Source organism: Rana temporaria, chromosome 6, assembly GCF_905171775.1.
Source record: "Rana temporaria chromosome 6, aRanTem1.1, whole genome shotgun sequence".
In the NCBI taxonomy this organism is placed as follows: domain Eukaryota; kingdom Metazoa; phylum Chordata; class Amphibia; order Anura; family Ranidae; genus Rana; species Rana temporaria.
In genome coordinates, this window is record NC_053494.1 from 103,775,014 (window position 1) to 103,799,861 (window position 24,848).

Genomic DNA, 24,848 nt, shown 5'->3' on the forward strand with positions numbered 1-24,848 from the left:
ATCGTGCGTACGAGGCTTTAGTGTCAGGTTGCCTGCCGCACTATCACAGTCCCGTCTTTTTTATTTATATTGCAAAAAAAAAAAGGGAAAACCCAGGTGATCAAATACCAGCAAAAGAAAGCTCTATTTGTCTAAATAAATGATATAGATTGTGTTTGTTTGGGTACAGCATTGCATAACCGCACAATTACCACTTAAAGTAGCGCAGTGGCAAAAAATGGCCTGGTCATGAAGGGGGTAAAATCTTCATATGCTTAAAGGGAAACTTTTTTTTGTTTTGGATGGATTGGAGTTGGAAGGTGAGGTTTTCATTGCTGTCTGTGCCCCTGTTTTGGAGATTCGTCTTCTCTATTTGTTCTGTTAACTATTACAACTGAAAGTGAAAGTAAAAGAAAATTCTAAATTTGGAGTTGTCCCTGGAAAAGTAATAGAGGGGAAACCTTCCAATGGGGACACTAGTCCTGGTAACCCGGGGGCCCCAAGGAATTTCCTTATTTTGTGGCCAACCTTGAAGAAGGGGACATAACCCGAAGGCTTGTCCTGAAAAATTTATGTTAGTGCAAATAAAAAAAGTATCACAGACAATACTCAATTTTCTCTCACTTCCTGTTTGGCTTTGGGACAGGAAGTAAAGGAAAGTCTCTGCAATGGGAGGCAAACAGTGACAACTTTTTGATAGAGGATATTTCTTTCCTTTACTTTGCCTTATAATTCTACAATAAAAATGAGGGTGTGAATAGAAGACTGATAGATTCGTGCACAATACGGAAGCCCACGGGGCAGCAGTAACAGAGGGAGGAGCTAAGAGGACAGCAGCGAAGGAGGGCGCTGATAGGACGGGAGGGAGGAAGTGGGAGGAGTGGAAGGTTTTCCTCAGCCTCCCCGCTTATTATCGCGCCGTCCTGAGCAGGCTCGTGTCTTTGGGCTCCTGTTCTTGGCTGGCTGACATCGGACAGCGAAGATGAGCGACAACGGGGAGCAGAACTATGCCGATCGGGTTAGTAATGAGTGTTTGTGGCGTGTACTTACCTCAGTCCGGGGCTACACGGGGGATGGGATCTCCGCAGTACGGAGGGGGATTTCCATGCTGGCTGGTGAGCGGGACATGGATATCCGTGTGATGGGCGGCACATGGAGATAATCCGGAAAGGGGAAATGCCTGTGTATCCCCGGGCTTGAGCGGCGGGGTTTCCTATGGTGGTCATCCGGGTGTGGTGGGTATTAGGGATCGGTGTGGTGCGAAGGCCGGGCTCGCTGTGTGATGCGAGTCCGCCGCCATTTTGTGTGCTGAGCGGACATAAGATGGCTCCTCAGTGCGCCGACATGGCGGAGTTCCGGGACTCTTCATTAAGAGGCCTTCACCGCCTTCCATCCTTCCACCTCCAGGCCTTCTCCTCACACCTTCATTATGCCTCAGAGAGCTCCATGGCCAGCTGTGTGTGGTGGGAGATATTAGACGGCTGTGTGAGGCTTTGTTGTGTCCCCACCACAGGAAGTGAGGAGAAATCTCTTCACTACACGAGGAAGTGTTAGAAAATCTCTCCAGTTTATGGGCACAATTTGGTTATGACGTTTTTGAGCCAAAAAACAAAGTTTGGGTTAACTTTGGCTGATAAATTTAAAGGTTAATGTGCTTCTCTCCATTTAAGAATTGAACGGTTCATACTGCGCATATGTGACTGAGGCGCAAGAGTCAAACCAATGAGAAACTGATTCATATGCGATGAAGGATTTCTCGTTTGATATTCTGCAGTTGCACAATGGCGATATTTGCTCTTACAACTGTTTTTCTAAACCGGTTTAAAAAAAAATATATATATATATATATATATGTATGTGTGTGTGTGTGTGTGTATATATATATTTTTGCCTGGTGTATGACCAGCATAAGGCAGCCCCAGATAGCTGAGATCCTGTGTAATCCTTCCCGGCTTTAGGTTGCTTTCACTCTCCCAGCTCTGCTCTTTGGCGATAAGGTGTTGCTTGTTTTAGCGGTGCTCTACCGCTGTCTAAGCAATGCTTTTTGGCAGATAGTGGGCCATTTTTACCACAAAGGGGTTAAAATCGTTAAAATCTCCAGTGTTGCACTTATGAAGCGCCGCTCCATTTATTGCAATAGGCAGGGACGGTGTATACTGAGCTTTCAAGCCGTCCCAAAGACGCTGCTTGTAGGACCAGTGTGATGGACCTCATTGTAACGAATGGGCGGCAGTTTGCAGGCGCTTTTTAGAGGCTATTTCTAGTGCCAAAACGCCTGAAAACCACCTCCAGTGTGAAAGGGGTCTTAAGCTGGATACACACTATACAATTTTCCTTCGTAGTGCGTTTTTTTTCTTTAGCTTTATCAAAACCATATAATATAAGGTCAAACCTAAATGCTTTCAATTTGTATGCTGTCAGTCAGGCTATAGCACTACATAGTTTAAGGTAAATCTAAAGGTAATCGAGCAACAAGTTGTATAGTGTCCAGCTTTAGGCCCCTTTCACACTGGGACGGGAGGTGCAGTGGCGGTCGCTTTACCGTTGGAATTGAGGCAGTATCGGGCTGCTAGCCTTGCGGTTTTACCCCCCCCCCCCCCCCCCGCTAGTGGCTGGAAAAGGGTTAATACTGGCAGCGGTAAAGCTGCGGTTTGCCATTGCTTTCAATGGGAAGGAGCGGTGGAGGAGTGGTAGACATACCGCTCCAAAGATGTGACTAGCAGGACTTTTGGAGCGATCCCGCTAGCGTACTGTGAGGGCTTTCACACTGGAGAAACGGCAGAGGCTATTTCAGGCCGGTTTGTAGGTGTTTTATTTAGCGTAAAAAGGGAAAGGGGTTAAGTATGTTTCCTGGGTGTTCTAACTGTAGGGGGGGTGGACTTACTAGGGAAATGACTGATCGCTGTTCATACATTGTATGAACAGACGGTCAGGCATTTCTCTCCTGACAGGACCGGGAGCTGTGTGTTTACACGCACAGCTCCCGGTCCTTGCTCTGTAACGAGCTATCCCGGGTGCCCGGCGGCGATTGTGCCCACCAGAGCGGGGGGAGGCATGTGAGCGCCCCTAATGGCTGCTCGGCGAGATGACGTATAGCTATGTGATCTCGCCCAGCAGAGCCGACCTGCCTCCGTATAACTGTGGCGGCTGGTCGGCAAGCAGTTAATGGAGGATAAATCTGCTGTATGTATAGCCATGACTGTCCATAAAACTGTATTCCTGATGGTATATGGAAATGAAACCTCAGGCTGGAGTTTATTCCTCCATTTTATAGACATGGGGAAGTGAAGAAAACAACTCGCTGATCTACTTTGTTTTACATAAAGATTCACCAAAACTGGTGCACACAGAATTTGTTGCGGCTGTGCATAGTAACCAATCAGCTTCTAGCTTTTATTGTCAAATGTGAAGTTAGTTGGTTACTATGCACAGCTGCACCAGTCTTGGTAACTCTCCCTCCATCTGAGTGGTGAGGCAGGGAGTGTCCTGCTAAGAGAAGTGAATGTAACTCCCCTAAAAGTGTAGATAACATTTCATTGTAGACACTAGTAAAGGAAATAATGCTGTGAGGAATTTTTGGTCTCATGTGAAAAATGTTGTCAAAATAAGTACTTGATGGTTAAACACTTGGTAAGCCGTGTTCACACAGGACCCAATGAGGGCAATGTTTACCCTATGAGGATGCACAGGTGTTCATTGCTGTCAGCTGGAATTCAGTGGCTGCTCCCAGTGTAACGTTCAGGGTCACCCGCACAGATGTTGAATTGGGAGCAGTAGCTGTGTCCCCATTGAAGGCAATGGGGTGAGAGACACAAGACAGGCATGTGGCTATGTGGGCTCTGTGTAAACAAGGCCTTGGGCTACAGCCAGACCTGTAAAGCAATATAAAAAAAAACCAAGCACCCAACACGAATGCTTTTGAAACAAATTGATTAAAAACTGTGCACTTTCAGGGAACTTTTGGCCCCTGAAAAAATGGGGTTGCAACAGGCCGTGATCTAAATGAGGATTGGGGGTTCAGAAGCAAGGGAGGTTTAGATCTACCCGAATAGTAATTGTTTCTAGGTCCATAACCCACTAAGTATTACAATCAGAATAAGGCTCCAGATTTTGCATTACTTTCAGTTCAGGCCACTTGTACACCAGATGGTTTTTCAGCTGCTACTAGGAGCAGATCCCCCCCCCCCGCCTCTAAACGCCCCATCCTAGTTTACGTGTCCATGCACACAGAGGTGTTTAGAGGTAGGGAAAAAACCACGAAGTGTCCAGGCGCAGCAGTGTTTTGGCAGAAAATAATGGTCTGAACATGCGATATTGTGTGCAGGGCCAAGTGCGCTCCTTTCTCTAAGAAGAAAAGTATGGCCTTTGACCATAGTTCTCTTGTAAACACAACCCATTTGTGGTTCTAGTCTGTTGTATAAATATGATTTAAATGATTCATGGATGGATGAACATGTTTTTTTGGCAGTGCCTGGTTTATAGCATTGTTTTGCTAGTTTGTAAAATTGTGTATCTTGAAGCAGTTGTATGGCCAAAAAACCCTGCAAGACCAAGGCATAATGAGCTAGTATGCATCGCCCGGCCACTGCTGAGGGGCGTGACATATTGCCTCAGCGTTCCGTGTTTGCGGGCTCCGACATTGAGTGGCTAGAGCCGCTATGACGTCACTTGCATGCGTGTGGGAGCCTATGATCCGGCATGGAGCTGCATTTCTGGCACGATAAGGTATATCCTACCTTATTTTAACATTGAAGTCCAGGCTTAAAATGCTTCTAACACTTTTTTACGACCTACCCTGTAAAATGAAGATGCTTATACTTGCTCTTGGAGCACTCTGGTCATGTGACCTCCGCAGAGGGCAGAGTATGCAAACAATGGATGGAATGCCTGTGTAGTGACATTGCCCATATGCTTATTATGGGGTCTCTGGTGGCTGTCCCCCTATTCCTCCAAAACTGATCACCTGACCATAGCACCCTGAGAATGTATAAGCCTCTTCCTTCTGCAGGGTTGTTGGTATTGGTGTTACAAGGGGGATGGGATCAGTTTTTGTTGTGAGTTTGGTGTTTAAAAAGTGGAACACAAATACATGAAAAATGTATCCCATTAAATCCTATATAACCCTTCACACCAATGCACTGTGGGTGCAGTGTGTTTTTAAATGTCCTGCATGTTAAAAATGCACCTCTATTGAAATAACTGGAAAGCACATCAAAAACGCACTGCAGTTGCATTTTTTATTTTGAGTTGCATGCTTGTTTCACAGGTGCATGACTGGATTTGGGCAACAAGAAAACAGAACAGTGGGAACAGGTCCTTAAAGTGTTACTAAACCCAGTAATATGAAAAAAGGTCACCCCCAACAGCTTGTAAATCATCTTTTTACATTCAAATACTGCCACTATATACCTTTTCTGGATGATCTGTATACCATGGTTACGTCACAAACTGCAGAGTTTCTCCAGTGCCGAGTCCAGGAAGGAGATTTCAACTTCAGCCTGTATACACGCCCACATGTGTGATATCATGTGACCTGGCTATCGCTGATCAAGTAAAATGTGCTCTCCATCACAAGATACAACTGAGCATGTGCAGGTCGGCTACTCTGCCTGTGTTAGCTGGCCTTCCCCAGATAGACAGTGCGGGAGGGGGAGTACCGATCTGTGCATGCAGGATAAAACACAATGCAGAGAATTCCACAGTGAGTATAACAAGCATGCTATGCTGCATATACAGACTGATTTTACTGTTGTGGGTTTAGTAACACTTCAAGCATGGTTAGTTCTAGCCCGCTGTATGCATTTGGGCATTTTTCACATTGAACACAGCAAAACAATTGGGTCTGCCTGTCAGTTTTTTAGGCATACCCTCCATTGCCCTAAATAGAGCGGTGGATGTCAACCTACATGCACTGGTTGACATCCGCCAACATCCAATCCTGTTTGCCAAAAACGGATGGATGAGGATCTGCTCCCCATTGTCCGATTGGATAGCAGTCAATCGTGCCCCTCCATGGGGAACTGCAGGCTGTTTGCTCTGTACAGGCAGGAATGGACCTGTCATCTGCTGAGCAGGCACTGACGGAGGCCCTCTAAAAATGTACAGATTAAGGATAATTGAAAAATTGTTTTGATTTTTAGGACTTATTTAGAATTGCAGTCAAGACCTTTTTTTTTTTACCATTTCTCTGTAGGTACTTTTTTTTTTTTTTTTGCATCAAAGCCAGAGAATCCCTGACTGGAGTTTTCCAGTAAATGTGTGGCTTTGACTGTACCATTACATAAGATTGCACGTTCACACATGTTTACTACATGGGAAGGTGCATGAAATTTTTTTATCCGTGTTGCTAGGTTAGTCATTGTTAAGCTAAAGGTGACGTTTCGCAAGTAACTGGAGATTCTTTCTGCAAGCTCTGTCAAGAAATGCATTCATCACACCCAGAGCATAGTTTAAAAACCCAGGTCTGTGAATCGGAACAAAACCTTGGAAGGCCCGGTTGTCAGATCCTTTATTTCAACAATCTTCCTATAACATAAATATGCATTACATTATGAGCATGTTATTTACCTGTAAGGGGGAGTTGGGAGTGAAGTGTTATAGTACTGTACAGTAATCCACATACGTTTAGGTGGGCTGGCGGCAACGTTGCCTCTTCACAACTCCTGGCTGGCAGCTCCTCCTCTTCCAGGCCATACTGTGGCTGTGTGTGATGTCTGTACCTGTGAGTGTACATAAAGTAGAAGTTCCACTTTTGGGTAGAACTACGGATTAAGTACTCCTCGCCCCCTGACATGCAACAATTGGCATGTCATTTTTGGGGGAGGTGAGTGGGATGCCTGGTTTTGAGAGGGACTTCCTGTCCCACTTATGTTTTCTGGGTGACGCCTCCCCTCCCCCTTGGCAATCCCTCCCGCCAATCTTCTGGGACATGTCAGATCCCAGAAGATTGCCTGCCCACTGACAGAGCGCAGAATGACTCGCGCATATGTGCCCGGCTGTGAAGCCGCAAGCTCACAGCTGGGTGCCCACACTTGCGGGAGAGGAGCGAGGCATCGGGTGGCAGCATTGCTTGACGATGGAACAGGTGAGTGCAGATATAGATGAGCCATCAGGCAGTAATTAAATCTTACCAGAAGAGAGCTATGATGTGGCAATAGAGCAAATAATTGCCTGCGCTAGGGAATCCACTCTTCCTGGTGTGATTAATTTCCCAATTTAAAATACAGTTTGTTTTTTGTACTTTTGTGCCTGCATTTTAAGTTGGTTCTAGGGCCCCCAAGTCTTGACAAGCTTGGAGAACTACATATACTTCAGCACCTAAAGCTTAAGGGGCTATGATGAAGCATCCAACAAAATAAGGCCATTTTACTGTATAGGCTATGTGTTTTTTTTTGTTTTTTTTTTCAGCCAGTTTATTGAAGCAACAGGCATGGAAAGAGCTCCTTCAGCTTCTCAAACTATGAAAGCTAAACTTGAGGAAAACTAAAAAACAGCTGAAATTCATGAGGATTTTTCCTGCTGAAATTGTAGTTGGTTAATGGACTCCCCCATAGAGAACAGATCAAGCCATACAGCCTGGTCTAGGCCTCTCGGCACACTGCATAATAGTAGAACCCCAGTTTGTCTCGCTAACAACAAAGAAAATGAATATTCAGTGGACTGAGCTGGTGTAAGGGCCCATTCATCCCAAGTGTTGATGCTCTGTGGTGCCATTCACTTCAGATGGCACCCCAAAACACTTTATCAGTGCACCTGTTTCTGTAAATTACTGTGTGTGGGGGGGGGTTTAAAATCTTAGGAACACCTTCCAGCTTTCTCTGATACTGTAGTTTGGCTTTGACAGTTGGCATAACAAAGTTGCCCGATACATTCTCAATAACTGAAAATTAAACACTTTTTGGGTGAACCAGATGAAACTTCCTGACATCCTTGATATGGCCTTATTGATTAGCCCAAGGCCTCTGTAGGGTAATCTCATTGAAATTTGTGAGATGAAGCCAAGAGCTCTGTTCAACCCACCAGTGCCCATTCATAACAGAAAGTGGACCTTAAATTTTTTTATGTCTTGGCTTTGTGAAATTATGATTTTGGAAGCTGTAATTGTGAGTTGCTGGCATACAGAATTCATATATATACACATATATATATTGTATGCAAGTGGGCCCTCAAGCCTGCTGAAATAAAATATTTTTTTAGGCAGGTTCACATTACGAAAAGTGTACCTTTTTTTTTGATTGGAGTTAAAATTCTCTATCGATTTTTAGTTAAAAGAAATTACATTACAATTTAAACTGTCTAAATATGAAAAACAAATCTGATGATTTGACGTTTAGGTATATTTTCTTTCTTTCGTGTTTTAACACTTGTCACAGAGTTTTGATCCTGAAGAATTTAAACTCCATCCTGTTCTTTTTCTGTTAAGGTTAAAATTGAAGAAGGAAAATACAGAAGTCGTCATTTGACACGTTTTTTAAATGAGAATTATTTGAAGCTCAGAAATAAGTGAAGCTGAATTTGAAAAAAACTATGCATGCTAATTGTCAGAGCTGAAGTCCTACTTGTAGAATATTGAGAAATATGTATGAAGTGGGGAAGATGAAAAAGAAGTCAGAATTTGAATGACTGAAGAAATGAAGAAAGAAATGAAATAAGAAATGAAATAAGAAATGAAATAAAAAATGAAGTTAAGATAAGAAGTAAACTGGAGTCATAATTCTCTACGCTAAGTAATTACTAGTCTGTTTCTGTGTCCCTGTACATTTTTTCAGAATAAATGCATGCATTATCTGTTTAAGAATGCATACAGGGTAAACAAAGGGGAAATTATGTAAATTTAGACACAAAGACATCTTTTTATAGACTTATTTTAAAAGCAGAGTTTTATTTCAACTTCCAAGTTTTTTTTTGTTTATTTTTTATTTTTTTATAGATCTATATTAAAACTATGTAAGTGTTTGTAGTAAAAATGTATCTGTTTGCATTCAGGAGTCCCGATCTGCTTCAAGGAGCGGCAGTGCTCGTCGATCAGGCAAATCTGCAAGCCATTCCCCGACTCGTTCTCCTGCGCGATCAAGGTCTAAAGAAGGGTCCAGGCATTCAAGATCAAAGTCACGATCTAGGTCTAAATCAAGGTACACCTTTACTGATGCCTCTAATTTTGTGAGGTACAGAAAAATGTATGCGTTCTTAATGGTAGCATGTTTAGATCATTCACTTTTTTTTTTTTTCTTCTCCCCCTGTAGATCTAGGTCAAGAAGAAGTTCTCGACGTCATTACACAAGATCTCGTACTCGTTCAAGGTCTCACAGAAGGTCTAGAAGCCGCTCGTATAGTAGAGATTACCGAAGACGTCACAGCCACAGTCGCTCTCCCATGTCAAATCGAAGGCGGCATATAGGGAGTAGAGTAAGTTCGGTATGATCTTGAATAACCACTTTTCACTACAATACACAAATGTTGTGTGTAATATTTTGGGAGTAGAAATATAGGAGTTGCCACTGCTGAGTTGCATTTATTTTCAAGGTGAAACTGTGGTGCAATTTTATCCATTACTTCTCAATGGGCCACTAACCTGCAACAAGTGCTTGGCATGTAAAGTCCTAGGACGCCCAGCACACAACCTATGTTTGGGGGCTAGCAAGTTTTCTTGCATAGTAAGGCTTAAAGTCTAGCAGCTTGCACCTTTTTAAAATAGACCTGAACTTAAAATGCCAAGATTTGCTACTGTATGTTGGCTCCATTTTCACCCCCGCACTACAGTAATGCACCGTGTGTGTGTGCTGTTTTGCTAGACATAAAGAACTTTCTATAACGCCATGTTACACAGTAAAGCCCGACTGGTGTAGTGCTAGTGGAGCCATCTGCAGAAATTTTAAATGGGTGGTCTAGAACTAATGAAAATGGGCTGGGTTGACTCATCTGTCGGATTGCAAGACGACATGTGGTTGGGTTACTAAAAGTAGAGTGTGAAATTTGGTGCAACTGTGCATGGTAGCCAATCTGTTTCTAACTTAAAGTGGTTGTTACCGCCCCCCCAAAAAAAAATCATGCTCCTGACTCTTTCAGGCACGAGCTATAGCATAGTGCTTTTGCCTAATTGTTTGCCCTTTTTGTATCTCCTGCTGTACCTGTTGATTCTGCCTGGTCTTGACTTCCCCACTGTAAGCTGACCATTTTTATCATGGCTGAGCCATGAGATCGTGGTCAGGATATGTCTCTCCGTCATCTAGCTTTTATTCTATTTGTGTGTGTCTCTGCAGCTCCCCCTCCTCTCTCCCTGTCGGCTCCATAGTGAGAACACTATCTCTCACGGCTCCCCCCTCTCCCCCTCCTCTTCCTCTCTCCTCCTCTCCTTCAGCCTTCATTCACTGACCTATACCCTTTACCTAAAACAGAAGGGAAATCTCGGCCCCTCCCACTCGGACCGGGATACAGATCGAGATGACGCGAACTCTGACCACAAAGACAAAAAGGTATTTAGGATTGAAAAAAAAAACGCGTGCACACACACATCACACTGCTTAATGAACACATGGAGGCTAGATCAATTTTGTCTATTTGAGTTTACAATCACTTAAGCTTGGACAAAGCCTGGAAGCTGATTGGTTTTCTATGCAGAGCTGCATCAGAATTTGCCCTCAAGTTTAGTAAATCAAATCCAGTGACTAGTAAAGATTCTCGCAACACAATTTTATCTCGTCTTATATCGGGGCATCCAAATTTGAAGGTTCATTAGCACAAAATTCAATGAGCTTACCAAACAAAAGATATGAAGTACAAAGATTTAATTTTTTTCACACCAACATGCAGAATAGCCAATGAGTTTTGGGGTTATTTAAAGCGGAGGTTCACCCTAAACATTTTTTTAACATTACATTGTGCTCATTTCCAACATTGACAGTATGCTGATTTTTTTTTGTTTTGTTTGCTGTACATACCGTCGTATAGCTATCCCCCCCCCCCCCCCCCCCGGCTTCTGGGTAGTGGCTCCCACAGGAGTGGGCATTCCTATGCAGATGCTAAGTGATTGACGTAATGACAAAATCTTCCCCCCCCCCCTGCACATAAGGCGCGTCACCAGTTTCCGAAAGAAGCCGAACGTCTATGCGCAGACGCCGTATAGCCAACTCACAGTTCGGCTTCTTTCGGAAACTCGTGATGCGCCGGGGGGAAGTTTTTGTCATCACGTCAATAACTTGGCCTCTGCATAGGAATGAGCCACTACCCGGAAGCCGGGTGGAAAATAGCTATACGACGGTATGTACAGCATAAAAATCGGCAAACTGTCAATGTTGGAAGTGAGCACAATGTAATGTTAGAAAAATGTTTTTAGGGTGAACCTCTGCTTTTAAGTTCCCTCCCACTTTTTGTTTTTTGTTTTTTTAGAGCTGATGTGTAATGGAGAGATTTGGAAGGCTTTAAAGGGGCACAGTCGCCAAGGTTTAATTGTATGCGACACTCAATAAAATGAATGCGAAAAAGATCCATCAATCAGTGGTCCACATATTATGTACGCATAAAACCATATTTAAACCATTTTGCATGCTTGGACCTTCTGTTTGGAGCGCTCATTGGCTTTTATACACCTTCAAATGTGTGGATTGTCGTAATGTGATGCATGTTAAAGGCCACAGAGGACCCTGGTGTAAATGTATATCCTCCCTTTTAAAAAATGGTTCCTAAACAAACAGTTCTCTGAAAAAATACTTTAAAAAAAATTCAGGCTTTTCCTGTGTCTTCGGTCCTATAGCTGTGCGAGATTCCAATATTTCTTTATTTTGTTGATCTGTAGTTTCTGAACCACTGCAGCTGCTACTTTAACACCTTCCCTACTGCAGTATGTCCTCCTGGGCTTTGAGTGGGGATGGCTGCAGGCATCTTTCAGATATTTTTCTGTCAGTGATTCCCTGCACTGTAAGAACAATCAACAGCTGTTCAGCTGCTTAATTATTCTTACAGGCGGCAGTATCTTTAAGGTGTTTTGGGATCACAAAACGCATTTGCAGTGGCACTATTAATGGCACCCCAAGCATGATGTAATTTTGCTGATTGACGTGTGACAAAATGCATGAAAACCTCAGCCAAAAACCCAACGTCAAACGTGCCTGACTCAGTGCCAAAATTTGGTACATGAGCTGCTTGTGTGGAGAGGCCCATTCAACATGAGTTTTTGGAGCAGCACCAAAAATAACACTGAGGTGTGACCAGGGTCTAATTCCATGCTGGGAAATAATTAACTGCAGGGAGACAACAGGCAATACAAGTTTTGTTTGTCTGCCTGTTTGGGCACCACTTCCACAGTTCAAGCTCCTATATTTCTTTCCTGACATATTTTGTTTGTCTTTTTGAATTTATTTGTTTTTGGTGAGAAAGGAGCAGTGCTAAGATTTGAATGTTTTCTCACGCCAGGCAAATCCTGATCCCAACTGCTGTTTGGGCGTGTTTGGCCTAAGTCTTTACACCACGGAACGAGATCTAAGAGAAGTATTTTCAAAGTATGGTCCAATAGCAGATGTATCCATTGTGTATGATCAGCAGTCTCGACGTTCCAGGGGGTTCTCATTTGTCTACTTTGAAAATGTTGAAGATGCAAAAGAGGTAAGGAATAAAAAGTTGCTGCTTGAATCACTGGCAGCTCTGTAAAGTTGACTATGTTAAAGCGGAGGTCCACCCTAAAAAAAATGCAGAAAAACGTTACATACCAGAAATGACTAGGCAGATCGTCCTAATCTGCCACTTCCTCGTTCGTGGTGAGCGTCTCTTCTCCTCCTCGCGTAGCCTCCTGGGAAATGGGGCATGCTGTCTTCTGGGAACTGTCTCCCAGAGGACAGCCGCCCATTCACAAAGAGCCGCGTGACATGCGCAGTAGCAAACAGGCAGTGAAGCCGCAAGGCTTCACTGCCTGTTTGCCTTAGAGAAGCTAGCGGCGCCGGCACACGATCTGGAGAATGGATTGGCCTCGGGTGGCTGGCACGCTGGACAGGTAAGTGCTTAAAGCGGGAGTTCACCCGTAAAAAAATTTTTTACATTAGATTGGGCTTAATTATGGGAAGCAGACTCGGGTGTTTTGTTTAAAATCAATGCTGTACTTACCGTTTTACAGATGTTCTCCGCCGTTTCCGGGTATGGTCTTCGGGACTGGGCGTTCCTATTTGATTGACAGCCTTCCGACGGTCGCATACAGCGCGTCACGAGTTGCCGAACATCGGTACGGCTCTATATGGCGCCTGCGCAACCGACGTTCAGCTACTTTCGGAAACTGGTTACGCGATGTATGCAACGGTCGGGAGGCTGTCAATCAAATAGGATTGTAGCGGCACTTTTTTTTTTTTTTTTTTTTTTAAAAGTCAGCAAATTATTTGGAGCTGAACGCCTTATGGAATAGTGCCTAACCTATTAAAATTGTGGTAAAGGTTTTTTCCTTTCTACCTACAGGTAAGGCATAGTAAATCTATTCTAAGCGTGCACTGTTTAGGAGGTATTCACTTTAGCTGTGCTAGTGATGTCACCGGTGCATGTGCATTGCGCTCTAAATGGACAGTGTGCTGTCCATGGAGCCATGATACCGAAGTTAAGTCCTCGCGGCTCGGCCAGTCAAGTGGCCACAGCCCACAAACGTGTAAGAAAGATCAGGTGACTGTAGCATGCTGGAGGGCTTATTTTTTTTCAGGTATCGTATAAGCCGAGGTACCCAAGTCTTCCAGTTTTTTGGGGTAAAATTGACTCGGGTATAAGACTAGGGTTAGAATGCAGCAGCCACTGTAAGCGGAAAAGAGGGTCAATGCCCATTGCATGCCTCACTGTGCCCGAGTCGTTGTACCTGGAAATTTTTACAGGCTGCGGGTATCCATTTTTTGTTTAAAAGTAGCAGTTTCCTGGTCCCGTTCCGTGATAGGGATTTCCCAGCATCCTATCACCGAAATCTTCTCATCTTCGGTCTCTATTTCCCAGCAGACAGTGTTCAGCCTATCATGGATGTCCTCTTGTCCGAGGATGAGAGGACATCCATGGTTGGCTGAACAGTCTGCTGGGAAACGCCCATCACGGAAGGGACCCGGGGAAGCTGTGACATTTAAACAATGGACGCTTGCAGCCCTTCAGGTACACTGACTCGCGTATAAGCCGAGGGGGGGGTTATTTTCAGCCCTGAAAAATATTACTTGCGTATATACGGTAGGTATGTCTTATGTACTAGTATGTGATGCAGATAATAAAATTTGCCAGGAGATTTTTTTTCTTTTCCAGTTTTCTACCGCTTTAAAGCCGAGATGGGGAAGTTCCCCATTTACGCCTCATCGCACACTTTGTAGCTGCTGACTTTAAATTTCTTTGGAGGGATACTGAGGATCTTCCCTCAATGTGGTGTTTTTTAGCCAGGCCACATTGTTTGAATTGATGATGATATGAAGTAATAAAACGCCCATCTGCTTTCCAAATCAATGTAATGTGGTAAATCTTTTAGGCAAAGGAACGTGCAAATGGAATGGAACTTGATGGAAGACGCATACGTGTAGATTTCTCAATTACAAAAAGGCCCCACACCCCTACACCAGGAATATACATGGGAAGACCAACATAGTGAGTACTCCAACCACTTGTATTTAGTTAAAACGATTTTCTCCATGCTTCCTTATGGAAATGTTCCCCTGTGGATTTGAAAACTGCATTTAAATGGTGATTGCAGGTCTAAAGGCCTCTTGCTTAAAATAAAAATGTACTTTGTTATGGTTTTGCGCAGAGCTGCTGCTTCTGTTATTCCCACTTGTTATGAGGCATGCTCTTGAGCCCAGACTGTGTGCATCATTGACGTGCACACACAGTGCAATTTTTGGCCTCACTGGCAGCAGCCGGAGCCAATGTTCCCTAACATACAAAGTATTAAATGTTCCTTGTAGCTTAAGCAGTTGCTTAAGATGTATCTAGTGTATGCATGCTGTTTATGGTTTGCACACCTATTGTAAGATATAAAATGCCTGCCAGATGCACTATACACTTACATTTAATCAATTTAAAACGGATCCAAAGCCTAAACTTTTTTAACCTTGAGGCATTCCTTGCATGAAGATTGTGGTTTATGCATCAATAACCCCCCCCCCCCCCCAAATCCTCATATCCAGCGATATGCACATCTTCAGTTCTTCCCTCTTCTCACTTGCTACTGTTGCTGGTTTTTCTGAGTCGGGAGTCAATGACTCCCGCTGCTGTCAATCAAAGCCAGTATTGAGGGGTGGGGCGGAGTCAATAGACACAGGCGGCAGTGCTTGGAGGCACTCGCCAGGGGGAGCAGTCAGGAGTGCCAGCGGGGAACCCAAGAAGAGTAGGTTCAGGGCAGATTTAGATCATATACACTTTATTATTTGTTGTGCAAAAATTTACCATTTAAAAAAAATGCTTTGTTAATTTTAACCAGTGGAAGCTCACGTCGCAGAGATTATTACGACCGAGGATACGAAAGAGGGGGAGGATATGATGACCGAGAGTACTACGGCAGATCCTCTTACAGGTTAGTACTGTTACTTGCATTTGAAAAATATTTTTTTGGGGCTTAAGAGCCAGTTCACACCTAACACATTTCTGGGATTCAGCGGGCTGAAATTGCACTGGATCGATACAAAGGTCATACATACACCACTTTTCAAAAATTTTCAAAAGGTCACTGTAATGAATCACATGGTACTTTGGTGCACTGCCTGTGTACCACCTTGCCATCTAGATTTGTCCCACCCCTTCCGTTGACACCTGCCACCGTCCCTCCCCTCCCCCATTTGTCAATGTTTCAGTGATTTATGAATACAGAAGTAATCAGTATTGCGATCGCTGTCTGTATTCCTTTAGGAAAGAAGCTGATAAACGCCATACTAGCAGCAGATAAAGGGGAGGTGGGGGAGCTAGCAGCTGCATGTAGCAGTGCCCCCTCGCTCTGTAGCATCAGGTGCAGGTGGGAGTCGGGCAGCAGTTGCGAGGGGGGGTGTATTAAAACTACAAGCCTTCTCTACTGTTTAAACTGTTGCATCACCTAGCATTGATAAACAAGCTCACTTTGAATCCTGTAAAACCATTTCATATGGTAGTCTATTGCATGTAAATATTTATTGTACTGTGTATTTGTATTTCAGGGGTGGTGGAGGTGGTGGCGGCGGTGGAGGGTGGCGTGGTGGACAGGACCGGGACCAGTTTTCTAGGCAAGTACATTTTCTTACCTCCTGCCCCTTTCTAATTTTGTTATTGAAACAAACAGAATTCTGTGAAACAAGAAAATGGAGAACCATTCAGTGCAGCTCTGAATATGTGTTGGCTGAAGCTAATTGTATGAGCACCTTTTAATGTTTACAGCTTGCCTGCAATTTAGTCACCATCTCGCCTTTTTTCAACATGTTATAACCTCCAATTATTTGTCACCTCCAAGTGTATGTAATGCATATTTGTTTTTATTTAGGAGGCGATCTCCATCACCGTACTACAGCCGAGGTGGATATAGATCTCGATCCAGATCACGTTCCTATTCTCCACGTAAGTTTAGCAATTTTGGTTTGTTAGGTTTGTGTCCTGTGATGGCCTCCTTTATGTCTGACTGTACATTGAGCTTTCAACTTCGAGTTTACTTTAAGCCATGCCCACTGTGGGGGGGGGGGGGGGGGACACTGAACTGGGTCTTTTTCAGATAGGTGTGCTGTTCACATGCCGTGGCCAATATGTTTTGCTTTGGTGCTGCAGCATTTTTAACTGGGTTTAAAAAGTGGTACCACACACCCATGAAGATCAAAGGGGCCATGCCACAACTGCATGCGATCGCAGTGCAGTAATGTGGCAGAGTTAAATCGGGCATTTGAGGAGGTGAGAGAACCTGCCTGTCAAATGCATTGTAACAGATTCTGGACAACTAGCTCAAGCCTGCATTAGGGGTGTGTGTATTTTTTCTTTAATAGGCTGGATCAAGTTCACTTGCAACTGTTCATCTCTTATGGCATTAAATTGCACACTAGTCTCATTGAGATAATATAGGTATTTTGATAAAACGGGGATACTGGGTGGGGAAATTGTTTTTCAGGAGACTAGTCCTTCCCTTAATCTTTATGGGGAGGGGGAGAGAATCTTGGTGTTCAAAAGACATGTTGGCTAATTTGTTTTTAATGATTTTTTTTCAATTTCTAGGCATGGTAAACTCTCGTGTTAAACTAATGTGTGTTTTTGTTTTTTTAGGTCGATACTGAAAGCTGAAATGGATTCAACCATCTGAAATATGAAGCAAATGTTTTTGTGCATACAGTAATGCTTACAAGTGATGTATGTTATAAACTGCTTTTTGTGAGAAAAGTTCTAGTAGTTTTGTTTAATTTTTATTTTTCCCTGCTCCATGTAGACAAACCCGTGATTTCAATTTTTGCAGAGGTTTTGCATGTATTTTTTAAATGGTTTGACTTGTGATTACCAATTTTCCTCAAACTACTTTTTAAAAATAAATGTCTTTGAAAAATATTTTTTTCTTTATGATCCACTTCACCTTATATATTTGCCCAATTTTTTTTCAAATAGTTCTCATCCACTTTATGGCATTCATAAATTAGGGTGATAAAATCTGTGTGGGCAGGAATTAATAAACATAGGCCTTTGGTACCTTCCTAGTCATTTACTTTTGTGTTCTCATTCACATAACTGTAAATAGGGAAACTCCTGTTTCCAAATATGTGCCTAGACTTGCAGGATATGTTTCTTTTTGCCATTGTGGACTTGGATGTAAAACCACTGCAACCTAATAATTATATATTTTTTTTCAAATAGATGACATTGAGGTGTAAGATGAAATTGGTTTGTTTTAGTATGGGTAGTGCAAGGTTAAACATCTGTTTGGATGCATCTTTGCATATTCTTGAAATGCTAAATATTTGCCTTTTTGTAGCAAAATATTTGTATATCATGATCATTAAAAAGCTGCATTACAAATGCATCATGTGATGATTGTATCTGAACCCAAAATGCTGTTGGCAATGCCTATAACTGACCTGTGGGTTAATCTTCCTCACAAACCTCAAATAACACCAGGGCTAGGTGACGGCCCATGCTTACATTTGGGGCTTGCCCCCTGCCCCAGAAAGTGTTACGTGAATGTTTGCTCTGCCTGCAAAATGCTTAGTGACTGTTTCCCTCGCACCAGAGCAAGACTCTGTTATAAAACTGGTCTCTGCATCGGATTCGAGATCTATTTTGGGCGTGCAACAAGCACCTGACTAAGGTAACCTTTTGTGGAACTATGTCAGTATTTACTGCTTCCCCTGCTGTATAACTGATCCAGTTGTGGGGAGTTGGCTGTAGCTTGGTCACTGCAGTGTGGGCAGACAGTGACTCGATCCAGATGACCCTTTGCAGATTGTAGAAGGCTTTGTGCAGATTTGCAGAGAATCATAGGGTCAAAAACCCATAGTATGCCTAGCTCCAGCTATGATGTGCTCAAAACAGAATAAAGATATGAAAGGGTGGGACAAAATTATTATAAACGGACCATGCAGGTGTAATTTGATCCCTGTTAATCTTTTGTTTTCAAATATTAAACAATTGAGAATTAAGTGCAGACAATGATCTGGGGGTGGAGGGAACATACTGTAAAACTTGAGTCGTTGCTGATTATTCAAGCCTTGGAATGATATGTGCTGATTTTGGGGTCAGCTTGGTCTTGCTGAGGAAAAACCAACATTTTGTCTCTTGGAACTATAGCTTTGACAGCTGATTTCTCTTCTGCTAGAATTTTGTAAGGGCTGTAGAAGTTTTTTAAAGGTCTAGTGATTTCAGGGACTTTCCACGATGCCCATCTTTATCTGAGTAATGGGATGTCCTAATCATTGTGTTCAGAAGTAAGCTGTTTTAAGGCCCATATACACGATCAGATTTTTTAACCATTGCCCGACGGACATGTTTTAGTGGACAATCCAACCGTGTACGCTTCATCGGACAAACCTTTTTGTTTTTCATAGTTTTTTTTTCATTGTTTTTCATGTTCGCTGTGAGAAGACAAACTTTCTGGCAACAAATGTCCTACGTCGGCAAATCCGATCGTGTGTACAAAAGTACAAATTATCATGCTCGGAACCAATGCTACAGATCAGACAATAGAAGTTGCCCAAAGGGCGCCCATTCGGAGCAAAATCCACAAAAGTTCATTGGAAGTCTAAACGTGTTATGAGGCTTTAGATTTTTTTTTTTTTTCCTGAACAGAATGTGCCATAAAACAGGATTGTAAATCCTAGTCACAGCAGAGAAAACTTTCTTGAAGGCTGTGAAACCTTTTTTGAAATGTGAATGTGTCTTTGAAATCCCAGAGCAATCTGAGGTTACTCCAAGGGGAACAGCTGCTCCTAGCTCAAATCCCTTTAACACCAGCAGCCTAGGTGTTTTGGAAGAAATGTTATTTGCCCATCACTGCTAGAGACCCTTTAGTGAAGCTTGAGGTTGGCAGTGGTAAGCATATCCTGAGTTCTCTGAAAGATAAAAGTGCTTTGTTTTCTGTAGACAGATTTGAGTCCTATCTACTTTAAAAATAATTATATATATTTTTTTATTTTCCATCAATAATGGGACATTTAATATTGCCTACTGGGCTATATGCCATCTCTAGGTCAATGGACACTGGTAGAGTCTGAGAAGTTACCCCCCCCCCCCCCAAAAAAAACAGGGTGTTTGTGTTTTTTTTTTAAACAGTCTACAAGGTGAGAAGGTCCTGGTTCTTGGAGATTGTGAGACTGACGATAGACAGGCCATGAACACTTCCACGTCGCCCTGATCTACTGTCTCAAGAAGGTTCTAAATTCCACCCCAATTTACAGTCTAACGTTGACGGCATGGCTATTGAAGCCAGGGTGTTAAAGGACCGTGACCTCTTGGGACCAGTGTTGTCTACCCTAGTGAATACTAGAAAAGCTGTCACTAGGAAGAGCTATCATAAGGTCTGGAAGATTTATTTTAGATTGCTTGGTGTGAAGCCATAAAATGGCATCCACAAAAATACGTGATTGGGACAATTCTTTTCTACAGTCTGCTGTAGAAATCTAATTTGCTTTGCGAACAATCGGAGGTCAAGTATCAGTATTCTTCCAAAGGCTGTTGGCCTCCCATTCGCTGGTCTGAACCTTTATGTGGGTGGGCAACTTGTTTGCCCCCCATCATTAGGTCACTTATGTGTCCTTGGGGCTTGAACTTTGTGCTGTCTGTTACAGAAACAACCATTAAAGCCCATAAAGGAAATTCCATTAGACTTGCTGTCACAGAAGTTGGCTATCACCTCGGCTAGAAGGGTGTCATGTTGGCGGCCCTTTAATGCAGGAACCATACTTGATCCTTCACTACGACAGGGTTGTGTTATAACCTGTTCCATCCCTTTTGCCAAAAGTGGTGTCAGCCTTTCATTTGAATTGGGACTTTATTTTTTTGATGATTCTGGGCTTGCTACAAAATGCATGTACTTACTGTATGGGAGGGGTTATTTATAGGTGGACTTCCGGTCTAAGACTTTGTCTACCAGTGTCCATTCACCTAGAGAAGGTGTATAACCTAGTAGGTAATGAGTATTGGGCTAACTGTGTCCCATGATGTACTCAGGATTTTCTCAACATATTTTACCTGTAAAATCCTTATGTTTCCAAAAATTCACCTGCATTGGATCCAAATTCTTTTACACCTTTAAATGTCCTCAGCCCATAAATTCCAACTGCAAGAGAAGGGCTGTTGCCAAAACATGTATTTCTCTTCCGTTCATGGACGGACACGGCAGCAATTGACCTTAGGGTATTATATCCTTCCAGGAGAGACTAGACAGAAAAAACAGCACTTCAAGTGTTAAAACATTTTTCAGTACTGCTCCTCCCAGGGGGCGTGGTTCCCCGGGTATAACCCACTCTGACTCGGCAGCTTCAGTTTTTTTTTTTTTTTTTTCCTGCCTAGCCTCAGGAGTAGACATGGCCTTCTGGAGTCCATGTACTCAGGAATTTTTTTGCGATATTTTTTTTGTTTTGTTTTGTTCCTGCATTTTTGTCCCTGATATCTTCTATCAACTGCCGACTGGGTGACAGGCTGGATCTTGATCCTTGTAGTCTCCCCATGCTCGGCCATTGAGCGTGTGCCGGCCCTCAGCTCTGGGTCATCCACAACGTAGTTCCCGGTTGCTCCAGGGGTGGCCGGGGAACTACATGTTCCAGGGCACACATGACCGGTCTTTATGGCTTTGTCGCATTGTGTCTGGCCGACAGCCATGCCGTTTAGCGGACGTTGGTTCTGTCGGAATGCCTCCAGCTGGTGGTTGCAGGACGGGTAAGTAGTGGCCCCTTGCCCTGGCAAGGTGGTATGGCTGGTGCTTTCCTTGTGGAGGTCGAATGAGAGTCCGCCCTGCTTTCCTCTCCCTCCTTCCCCATGCTGGGTGGCGGCTGTAAGGGTGGGGCCCTCCTGGGGTTCTGTCACTACCGGGGAGCATGTACTGTAAGGTGCTGTTATTGTTGGGAGTTGCTGTATGTGCTGGGCTGTGTCTTTCTGCTGTGTCACTGTGTGTTTTAAACACGTGTATGGCCGCCATTTTGCCGCGGATGCGGTGTGTATAGGTCGGCAGCCATTTTCTTGTGGCCCGCATGCTGTTTCCTGCATACGGCGGCAGTCTTGGCCTCAAGTGCCTGTAAAAGCCCGCGAATAGCTTCCTGAGGGACAGCGCAGCCAGCACTTCAGCTAACACTACAACCGGGTCGGGTGGTGAGTTCCCTGGGGGTCGCCTGCCCTCTGTTTTGCAACCGGGAGGGTGACCGGTGGGTGTCTGCCTTGCAGTACTAAGGAGGCATAAGCGGTGGGTCCACATGGAGTCTGAACAGAGGCTTCTACCCCAACCATGCCTGAGTTAACCCTTAGTGCCCCTGCAGTCTCTGTAGAGCCCATACGGCAGTCCCTTAGGCGTTTTATCGCCAGGATTGAAGTGACAAATGGCCAAAAGGGGGTAAAAAAACCCCTCCTTGCACCCTGCTGCTGGCTCTGGTTCTGTCATGTCAGATGTTGCAGGCTTGGCCCACACGGTCAGTGAGAATGACTCTGCTTCAGGGTCAGCGCTTGATAAGGCGTTTTGTTGGAGATTTTATCACTACGGTGCAGGATACTTGAAAACTTATCCTTTTTGGGTTCCGCAAACAGCCTCGCACCGCAAAAAGTTTCCTTGCGTTCCATACCTGGACAAAATAATGTACAAGGAATGGGTTCGGCCGCAGAAAGTTTTTGTTGTACCAAAATACTTTGCGGTCCGTTATCCTTTTGAGGAAGACTTAAAAAAAAAAAAAAAGTCCTCCCCCCGTGTCCAGACTGAACAAGTCTACCACGTTACCTGTGGAAGGGGCTCCCGCCTTTATGGACCCAGGAGCTGGAGGTGCATAATGCTCCTGAGCGCTGTGTGGGACTGGCTGACCAGTTGGTGCAGGGCCTGCAGTTTGTCTGTGAATTGGCCCTGGATACGCTCCCCTTGATCTCCAGGGCCTCTGGTGGTACTATGCCACCTTGTGTGGCTAAAGTGTTGGTCTGCGGACCAAACCTCTAAAGGGTCCTTAGGAGGACTTGCCCTTGAAGAGTGTATGGCCTTTTGGGGCGTCCCTGGTTGACATCATTATAGATGCTACAGGGGGCAAGAGCACTCTGCTCCCGCAATCTGGGAAGGTTAAGGAGCCTCATCATAAGCAGGGTCCCTCCTTTACCTCCCCCAAGTGATTTTTCTCACCTCGTCTTTCAGGACAGCACCTGGAGAGAGCGCAGCTCCACCCACTTCCCAGGAAACACTGCAGTCAATGCTATAAATTCCGCCCCCTTCCACCATGGCCTCAGTTGTAGTGTTTCCTCCGGCCATGGTGGAAGCGCTGCAGGGAACCAGGGGTGTGCTGTTCTCTCCCCAGGCGGGGAAGGTGGATTGTTTTTGAGCATACCGGTGTTTTAGGTTAGGAGGTGATCCTCCAGAGGCGGACCCGACTTCTCCCCTGACGCGCGGGTGAAGTTCGGGTGCTTCTCCTCTTCGGTCCGGCGAGGACAGAGGCTGCTGGAGGTCCTGCTCCCTTAGTCCGGGCATCGTAGCTTGCGGGGGGGGCGGTCAGGTGCCGTCCTTCCGGCATACGAGGCTCCGGAGCGGAGGGCGTAGTGACGTCCTTTCCGGGTGGAGGCGGGACTTCCGGCGGCGCGTGGCGGCTTCCGGTTCCGGCCGCCTGGAACGCAAGAGGGGGAGTGAGCTTCGGCGGTGCTATTTCCGGGTCTCGCAGCGGCGAGAGGAACCCGGGAGATTTAAAACAGCTGTCGCACGCCCGCAGCGTTCTGGGACCATGGAGCCAGAAGACGCAGCGGAGGTGGCGGGAGCAGGAGCCACAAGCACCAGCCCGGCCCAGGTAGGAGACCCAGCGAGGGTCAATGTACCAGGGTGTTATGTCCCTCTTTCTGCCCCTTCGGGGGAGGGGAGCCTGCCTCACTCACCCTAGTCACTTCTGTGGGTGCATGAAGTTTTCTGGTACAGCGGTGATGGGTGCTGGTTTTTATTTGTTCACTAGCTGTGTGCACTTGTGTGTTTTGTTGACTGGCGTACAAAGGTTAAACATAGCGTTGTTGTCCTTTGTGTCGTTTCAGAAAGTTAAAGAAAAACTTAAAGTGGTAGAACCTCCTCCTTCCAAGAAGCGGTGTGCTACTTGTAAAGCTTCCCTTAAAGGGAACTGGACCAAACCTTTATGCAAAACTTGTATTGCGGAGATTGTCAGGGGGGAAGCCTCTACTAGTTCGGCCTCTGAGCAGACCACCGTCAAGGGAGCGGGGGAGTTGCTCTCTTCATTTAGGGAGGAGTTGCACCAGACTTTCCAGTCTTTTCGCTCCTTCCTGGACAAGGGTCCGACTAAAGGATCTAAGGCCAGGGCCAGTACCCCCTCCACATCTAGAAGGTTAGACAGTGAGTCCGAGGAGGAGGAACCTGAAAATGCTATTTCAGGATCAGAGGCGGAGGATGAAGAAGAAAGGGATACTTCTTCCTCACGCTATAAACTGTCCTTAGAGGAGGTTGATGACCTATTAAGGACAATTCATTCTACCCTAAACATTAAAGAAGATGCGACTCAGCTGTCATTGCATGACAGGATGTACCAGGGTTTGGATGAGGTAAAACATCGTACCTTCCCGGTACATAAAGTATTGTCTGAGACAATTAAAAAAGAATGGAAGGACCCAGAGAAGGCACCCTTCTTTTCTAAATCTCTGAAAAGGAGATTTCCTTTCGAGGAGGATCCAACGCAGGCCTGGAATAAAAGGCCTAAACTGGATGCAGCATTCTCAAAAGTTTCCCGCAATACGGACCTAGCTTTTGAGGATACAGGTGCCCTTAAGCATCCCCTGGATAAAAGAGCAGATAGCCTGCTCAAAAAAGCCTGGGATACCTCCTTGATTAATCTTAAACCAGCTATGGCATCCACTGTGGTGGCCAGAAACCTTGAGCATTGGCTGGATCAGCTCAAAGGTCACATTGAGGCCGGTACCTCTCGTAGAGAGCTTTTGGAGTCCTTTCCAGTCCTTATGAAAGCGGTAGGCTATATAGCGGATGCTTCGGCTGAATCCGTGAAGCTCTCCGCCAGATCCTCGGCGTTGATAAATTCAACCAGAAGGGCCTTATGGGTTAAGACCTGGCAGGGGGACACAGCCTCTAAGCTGAAACTGTGTGGCTTACCTTTTGAAGGAGACTTGGTTTTTGGCACAGGACTAGACACCGTCCTAGATAGGACGGCGGATAGAAAGAAGGCTCTTCCTTTAAAAAAGGTAGATTCGGGGCCCAAGAAAATTTTTCGTCCTTTTTTCCAAGCCAAGGGTCCTAAGGAGGCACAAAGAGGTCAGGGTGGTAGACC

At 44.7% G+C, this 24,848-nt stretch overlaps 1 protein-coding gene across 4 annotated transcripts; it reads left to right on the forward strand.

Moving 5' to 3' along the window:
- Positions 1 to 869: 869 nt before the first annotated feature.
- Positions 870 to 17,592, forward strand: TRA2B (transformer 2 beta homolog). 4 transcript variants are annotated; one of them, XM_040357091.1, is made up of 10 exons: positions 872 to 997; positions 8,965 to 9,110; positions 9,222 to 9,393; positions 10,374 to 10,451; positions 12,388 to 12,576; positions 14,441 to 14,556; positions 15,389 to 15,481; positions 16,095 to 16,160; positions 16,415 to 16,488; positions 17,179 to 17,592. In XM_040357091.1, the coding sequence occupies exons 1-10, from the start codon at positions 962 to 964 to the stop codon at positions 17,187 to 17,189; spliced, it is 981 nt and encodes a 326-aa protein (XP_040213025.1). In that variant the 5' UTR covers positions 872 to 961; the 3' UTR covers positions 17,190 to 17,592. The 4 variants fall into 4 exon arrangements, with proteins under 4 accessions (XP_040213028.1, XP_040213025.1, XP_040213026.1 ...); XM_040357092.1 differs by having other exon boundaries at positions 9,222 to 9,384; XM_040357094.1 differs by lacking the exon at positions 10,374 to 10,451 and having other exon boundaries at positions 870 to 997.
- The last annotated feature ends 7,256 nt before the right edge of the window (positions 17,593 to 24,848 follow it).